The 8,417-nt window shown below is 40.2% G+C and overlaps 1 gene segment (V, D, J or C); it reads left to right on the top strand.

Moving 5' to 3' along the window:
• Positions 1-6,197: 6,197 nt before the first annotated feature.
• On the top strand, positions 6,198-6,836 carry LOC127193225 (immunoglobulin lambda variable 6-57-like). The segment is given in 2 exon segments: positions 6,198-6,273; positions 6,394-6,836. Coding segments are annotated over 2 exon segments (504 nt in total).
• Positions 6,837-8,417: the final 1,581 nt, after the last annotated feature.

Raw genomic sequence — 8,417 nt, 5'->3', positions numbered from 1 at the left:
TTCACTGTCTTCTTGTCATTTTGGTGACTCTGATGTTGGAAGGTAGTTTGTAGTGACCTTTGCTGGTTAAGAGTGGATAGTTGATGACTGATTATAGGTTGGGTGCCCTTGCCTGTGGGGATCAGGGAGTAAGTATTTCCCTGGAATAGGCAGGTGATCCAGTTTCCACTCCTGGAGGGTTTTTCTTTATACCTTAGGCTCCAGGCTGAGTCATCCAAAGTAGGTTTCTGTTTGGACCCTTTCACCTTACTGCTGTAATTCAGATCAGCAGTTTTGGGACCTAGAATAAGGTAAGCACACAAGCGCTCTGGTTGCATAGTTTGATCCCAGCTGCCTGTCCTTCCTGACACTTTGTAGCCAAGACCCCAGGTGGATCAGATCTTCTGGGCTGTAGCTGTCTTTTAGCTCTGTCTCTATACCCTGTAGAAGTGTCCAGCCTCTCCCAGAACTATAAGCCTGGATGGTCTGAGATCACTAGGTCAGCAATTAGACACTGTAAGCACAACCCACATCTCCCGATAACTTGAGAGTTCCTGCCGTGCCTAGGCCAGTTGACCCAGCTAGGGTTTCTCCTTTGGGGAGTGCAGGGTCAGGGCCCTGCGGCAGGGCAATTGGAGACAATAGGGTTTCAGAGCACTGGAGGTTGCCCGAGGTATCTGTTCTTCCCACCCCTGTAATCCAGAAGGCTCCAAGATTGCTTTCAGTTAGCAATTAGACACTGCCAGCACTACCCATGTCTCCCAATAGGCCTGTGGAAGCAGTACAAGCTGGTTTCTAACTGCCCCCTTTTGCAGGCTCAGTCCGTTGTGTCTAGCGTTAGGTTGGGCCCAGGATGGCCTGCGAGCTGCATGCCCACTGTAGCTGTTTTTGGTGGGTCCCGCTGCCTGTGTTCCACTCGGCCGGGTTGGGTGACCTCCGCAGTTTGGGGTAGTGTGGATGGAGGGATCCAAGGTCAGTTTTACCCTATTCCTTGAGACTCCTCTGGCTGGGGGCTCCAGAAAATCCCCTCCCCAAACAGTGAGGTTGTGTTTTATAAGCCAGCTGCAGTTTGCATGTGGATTCCGTTCCAGAGTTTGGGAAGTGTGTTTAGCACCTCTGGGATGTTGCATGTCCCGGGGGTAGGTCCACTGGTTGTCTGCGGAGATTGGGGCCCCGCTCACCTCCAGTTCTCAGGGTTCAGGAGTCTGTGGCTCCATTCATGTCCCTAGTCTCCTCGGAGTAGATCAGATACAGTGCATACTGCTCAAAGCCATCTTGGAATCCCCACTTTCCCCTCTCTTTAAAGAAAACCAAAATCTCTGTGTGGAGAATAAAATCCTACTGTTATTAATTAGACAGGTAGAATATGGAGAATGATTCGTTTTTACTTTTCACATAAGCCGGGCATGGTGGCATACACCTTTAATCCCAGCATTCAGGAGGCAGAGGCAGGTGGATTGCTGTGGGTTCGAGGCCAGCCTGGTCTACAAAGTGAGTCTAGGACAGCCAAGGCTACACAGAGAAACCTTGTCTTGAAAAAACAAAACAAAACAAAAACTTTTCACATCTAAGTGGAAAACATTGCAGTTCTTACCCATTATCAAAATAGTATTTTTAAAAATCATCTCATGATAATTAGCACAAATGAACAACATAATTTTTTTAAAAGATTTACTTATTATTGTGCTCTGTCTGATTGTATACCCACAGGCCAGAAGAGAGCTCATCTCACATTATAGATGGTTGTGAGCCACCATGTGGTTGCTGGGAATTGAACTCAGGACATGTGGAAGACCATTCAATGCTCTTAATCTATGAGCCATCTCTCCAGTCCACAACATAATTCTACAACAAAGTTAAAGATACATTGCAGGGAATCAAATTGTCCTAGTTGAGTTTTTGTCAACTTGACACAAGCTGAAGATATCTTGGGGGATGTATCTTAATTGAGAAAATGACCCAACCATATTAGTATGTGGGCAAACTTGTGAGTCATTTTATCCAGTCCAGCCCACTGAGAGTGTGCCACCTCTGGGCAGTTTGTCCTGGTGTTTATAGAAAAGCATTCTGAAGGAAGCAGTAAGGAACAATCACCCATGGTCTCTACATAAGTTTCTAACTCCACATTCATTTTTTTCATCGCTGTCCCAGATTCATTCAATGATGGAATGTGACCTGGGAGTTGTAGGAAAAAATAAGCTTTTCCCTCCAAAGTTGCTTTTGGTTATGGGGCTTTATCACACTAATAGAAACCTTAATAAGGCAATAATCATGAAGCTCAATAAAATTTGTCACAAGGAACTTGACTGTCTGAAATGCATAGACAATTTACCCAGGTACTAGAGGAAGTGGAAAACCTCAGCACCATCTTCCAAAATAAATAAATGTCAGGAAACTGGATGGTGAATGGGAACATGGCAGTCCTTCCCTTCCTAGTGCTGCTTGAGAGGGGATCTTGTGTTATGGCTGAGATTTAAGAACTCTAAGCTAGCCTATGAGTTGGCAACTTACAAGTAAAATTGCTAGATGCAAGGACTAGTTAAGGTAGAGTCCAAATCACAGACATATACATAAACAATTAAAATAATGATTGAATGGTTTGAAGAGACAATTAAAAGGGGAAAATATAAATGAAATAATAGATATAAAAATCACATTATCATACCAATATTTTATCTTATCTATATCTTAATTTTAACAATCATGTACATAGAGAAAAAGTGCAGCTTTGATTACAAATTTTGAACATTCTGCTTCATAAGCAAAAATTGACTAGATAAGAGTAATTGCGGCAAAATAAAAAATTGTTTCTGGCACTTTCTTATGGTAATTCCTCTGGAATTTCTTTTGAGTATATGCCAAAATGATTCCAGATTCTTTCAATTAAATAGTGAAAGATAGATGCTAGTGGCCACATATGAGGTTCCCTGTTATGTCAGTTATGGTGGCTGCTGAGTGGATTTGTGCTAATAGACACTGGAGTGTGAGTCAGAAAGTCTGTTGTAAACTTCTGTGCAAGTTTCTTATAGCTACATCCTGTAATAACTCCCCTAGATTATACTCAGGCCATGCTACTTTCTCACCAGCTTGTTCCATAAAGTCCTCTCTCTGATTATGAATATATATTTTGCAGGTCTAAAGAGCCATGAAGGAAAAAGGTAAGTTTGCTTAAACAAGCCCTCCTTTTGCAGAAGTCAGGAAATAAAAGCCTGGGATGAATACCTGCATTATAGGACAGGAGAGTATCCTTGCTCTGGCTATATTTCTCTTCTCCTCTCTCTTACCTGAGTAGGTGATGATCAGCCTACAAGAACAAACTATTATTCAGCCTGCATTAGAGATTTTGGCTCAGATAATTAAGAGTGTCCCCTGGTTTGTTCTCATCATCACTCTATGTGTGTTTGTAGCTATTCAGCCCTCAACTCACTGTTTGTCTCTGAGAGTCAAACTCATGGGTAACTCAAAACAGTGGCTTCATTGTTAGTATCAATGGTTTATTCTGGTACAAACTAGGAGACACTTCTCATGTATAAAATATTCAAATGCACAATTCAAATGAGAAGTCTCATCTCTAGGCAGTAGTTTACACTGACTTTTTCATAATATATAAGATGAAAAATGTACATAAGAACATTATTGAGCCTGTTTATTTGCGGCAAATGTGGCAAGCTGTAGAAAAGTCATAATCCCCAGATGAAGTGTAGTTATGTTTCTCCAGCATTGGCCCAATGGTAAGGGTTACATCTGTACACTGAAGAAACTTGACAATATAGCACAACAAATTTGATCGGGTTACTCACATTTGTTCTTCACAGTAGACAAATATTTGTGACACTGCATCACCATCAAGAAACACCCCAAGGTTCTCACGATCCAACAACAGTATTACTGATGTCTCATGATTCCTTAATATCTCTACTGCTCCTTTCTCATATAATTCTGCATCTAATTCTCAGGCTGTGAGCCATGAATCTTTATTCCCTATCTACATTATGTGGAATCCAATCTTAACTTTGTTTTGACCATGACTGTGTCAAAAATCATGGGCATCATCACCACTAAAGGGAATAATCTTGATTCTCTTTTAATTATATTGAATTGCTGCCAGGTTATTAAAGCTAAAATAGTTTGAAAGTTAAAAAAAAAAAAAAAAAGAGTTGCATGACATTCAAGTCCTAAGAGTAATGAAACAAATAATACACTGCTGCTGCATAGGCATGTTGCAGTTTGTTGTTTCTCGTGTTTATGGGTAAGCTTACATCACACATTTTGTGTCCTTTTCATTAGTCACTTACTGTCCATATAAAAGGATACAGAGGGTCCTAGAAATCTACAAGTAGAACAATATGATAGGCAGATTTGGGCCCAGGGGTCCCACTCAAACTAAGGCACCAGCCAAGGACAATACAGGAGGTAAACTTTAAACCCCTTCCCAGATCTAGCCAATGGTCAGAATATTCTCCACAGTTGAGTGGAGAGTGTGATATGACTTTCTCACGTACTATGGTGCCTCACATTTGACCATGTCCCCTGGAGGGGGAGACCTGGTGGCACTCAGAGGAAGGACAGCAGGTAGCCAAGAAGAGACTTGATACCCTATGAGAATATATAGGGGGAGGTGATCCCCCTCAGGAACAGTCATAGGGGAGGGGAATAATGGGAAAATAGGGGGGAGGAATGGGAGGATACAAGGGATGGGATAACCATTGAGATGTAACAAGAATAAATTAATAAAAAAAAAGATTAAAAATAAATAAATAAATAAATGTCTTCATCTTGCAAATTCTCCATTACACTAAATCTTGCATATTTTCTGCCACGGTATCCCCTGATGGTTCTGCAAGTTCCTTTCTTCCATAATTCTCTACCAACCTGTCATACCAATAACAGTTACCACATATAGTGTCTACACTAGCTTAACAATTACTACCAGCACCCCAACATAAATCTAGGTTTCCACAGGATCTGTACTGCCTGATTCTGAGACAAAGGGCTTCCCCCCACCTCATCTAACTATGCCAACCAACTCTATCCTGCATGTTTTCCAAGCTCTACCTCAGTAGTCTGACTGATACTTCACTCCATATTCCATCCTCAATCTGACAAAATTATTCCAGGTCCCACACACAACACCCCAACCTAGTCTGGCAATGTCTGTTAAAACTCAACCAACTTATAATTAATTGCCAGGGTTAGACTTACTAGCAACCCAAAGCAATGGGCCATATCAAATCTCTCCAGCCAACCAGATGTACCCCCACATTCCAATTATGGACCAAGACATACATTCTTAACATATGCTCAGTCCATGCTACCCAACTCTTGTTATTCTACTTAACCTATTTCTAACCTCTAGGTTAAACTACCCAAGTTCTAACAAGCTCTGTCCATAACCAACTCAGAATCAACAACAGAAATCCACATGCCTAGATCGCATCACAAAATGCAAACAATATGAAATATTAAGCCAGCATCTCTTGCCACAAACCTACCACTTCTGTAGAAATGTTTACCGATGAGAATTGCCTAGATAACCCAAGAACACAAAATTTAAAAGCACAGTTATAAACTTCATGAAAGACTTGGTAGGGATTAAAAACAAAAAAACAGATAAATAAAATTGAGGAGGAGGAACTTAAGGAGAATAACAGAGTGATGCCAAAGAAAACACATCCATAAGGCTGATGGAAATGAAAAAGAACACTCAGGACTTGAAAAACCATATTCAATAAACAGACAGAAACATTGAACAGAAACCAAATTAAAATGAAGTGGAATTTGAAAATGAATAATCCAACTGCTTTAGTTGACATTTACAGAACTACATGAAGAGACAATTCATGTTCCATCCATAATCCAGATAGTCACTATGGGAGTACTAAAACTGTATCACTGTTGGCAGAGGGCAATTTAGCAGGCATACACCATATGGCAGGACAAGGTCACTTTGGGGAGTCATGGCCGACCACCTGCCTAGTACTCCCCAGTTCCTCTGCGGTTTCCCCTTCATTTTTAGTTTTTTCTTTTCTGTCACTTGGTGGAGCCCACATCCTCCCTAAGCATAGTCTCTCCGTTTCTCAGTCAGGCTCTGTCTCAAATGAAAAGAGGGACGTCTATAGTGCACGGAAGAGGGGTATTTGCATGGACACAGCATGCAAGGAGAATACTAGGGACAGATAAATAGGGGTGTCTAACTATACTTTGTCCATTGCATCAGGAAAATTATCTTCATTATGGATGTCTTCACCATGACTTGGGCTCCACTGTTCCTTGTCTTCCTTCATCATTTAACAGGTGAATGGGTTTAAGGAATTCTGACACAGTACTCATTGTTGCGTGTTAAAATTAGGGAACAGTCTTCTTTGTGAATGGGATTGCTTTGTTCTTACTGACTTTATTGCTTTCTTCTTGCAGGGTCATATGCCCAGTTTGTGTTGACTCAGCCAAAATCTGTGTCAGGATCACAAGGAAGCACAGTCTCCCTCTCCTGCAAGCTCAGCGGTGGTAACTTTGGAAGTAGCTTTGTGCACTGGTACCAGCAGCACCTGGGACGACCCCCAACCCCTGTGATATATGGAAATGATAAGAGGCCAACAGGGGTTCCTGATAGATTCTCAGGCTCCGTTGACAGCTCCTCCAACTCAGCCTCACTGATGATCACTAATGCACTGGCTGAGGATGAGGCTGACTACTATTGTCAGTCTTCTGAGACTTTTGGTGATCACAGTGATGTGAACCTTGGAAGAAGTGAGACAAAAGCCTCCCAGAGCACTGGATGTGAAAGCATTTGTGACAAGACTATCACTTTGTTGGGTTTTTTTTCTAAACGTAGTGCCATTGAGGCTGTTAAATCATAAAATCCTCTATATTTACTCCAAGTCTCCACTTGTAAACTATTAATCAGCCCTGGCTTTCACTCTTACTCATGTCACTAAGGTATAAATATGAGGTTTCATGTCCCTGAGTTTCTGTCCCAACTGCTAGCAAAAACAATCACACTGAATTAATAATATGTTATTTTCTTATAATATTCCTTTTGTGGGTACTTACACATTATTTTATATATTTCCCCTTTCTGAAATCTTTCCTGTCTCCCTGATATAAGTTATAAGTTCTTCAGATGAATATTAAGGAAACCACAATAAATCAATTGAGGAAATAATATAAAGAATGAAATTGGTTAAGTCAAACATACAGTTAATTACTTGAAAATTTGTATTCTGCTGTAATCATTACAAGAAGAATAAACAAAAAGGTCAGTGTTGGATCAACATGGAAGTGACACAGGAAGACATAGAGAAGACCTAACTGTACTAATTGACCAAAAATTGAGAGTAAGATTATTCCAAGGTCTCATGAGGATTTAGAAGAACTCTCATAGGAAATCACATACAGGCAGTAAAACCCTGATTTGGTTAGTACTTAAGATCCACTTTGACTATTGCACAAAAAGGAAAATACATATGTTTACACATTAGTAAAATTGTGATATATATATATATATATATATATATATATATATATATATATATATATATATATGGGTGTGGGTGTGTATGTATATATGCATATATATTACACATAATTTTACTATGGTCTTTTGTGTTGGACATCCATATTGCTGTTGAGTTGATTGTTCTTGAAAGATCAGCAGCTAGATCCTCTTGAAATGTTGGAGACTCTAGGACAATAAACCACATGATTAGAAAGCAGCTGTCCTGTGAGGTGGCCAACTGTGGGGAGGTTTTGTAATTTAGCAGAAGAGAGAGTAGAGATACAGAGGTGAAAGGAGAATACAATAGTAGAGAAAAAGGGGAACAATTTGAAAAGGAGGCTAGGTTTTAAATGTAAGAATTGATTGGTTGGAGGAATTGTCTATGACTGTGTAATGAGTCCAGCTGCAGAGAGCAAACACCATGGTTAAAGAAAGGAAGCTTAACAAAATATGCACTGTATCTTCTAAAAGTGAAAGAAATCATTTTAAAAAGACAGTACTATACAAAAGAAGGCCCATCTCTCCATGGCTCACTCTTAAAAACCCAAATTTGTGGTGAATGTATGCTACAAGATGGTCTGCAGAATTCTTATGGCTTTCAGCACTGTGAGAGGCTCTATGCTGTGGGAAACTGTCTGAGGTGTGGTGACTTTTTCAGCCAGGTTTTAAGTAGAGAAAATCATTGCTAGATCTTCCAAAGAGAAGTAGGGAGTTTGATGTTGATATATAGATGAATGAAAATTAAGAGCTGCAGAGTGCTTGCCACAAGCCTTGAAAATGGACTTGGCTGATCCTTCTTTAAGGAGGATGCAATCACTCTATCTAATAGAAAAGCCAGAAATAATGAGAAATGCCCTTGGTCTATAAACCACATCCCCTGTTTGTATCGCCTGTCTGTTAGAAAATCTCCACAAATATCTATGAAAGAATAAAACTCACAGAA

Source organism: Acomys russatus, chromosome 8 (genome assembly GCF_903995435.1).
Source record: "Acomys russatus chromosome 8, mAcoRus1.1, whole genome shotgun sequence".
In the NCBI taxonomy this organism is placed as follows: domain Eukaryota; kingdom Metazoa; phylum Chordata; class Mammalia; order Rodentia; family Muridae; genus Acomys; species Acomys russatus.
This window is presented reverse-complemented; position numbering and strand designations above follow the sequence as displayed.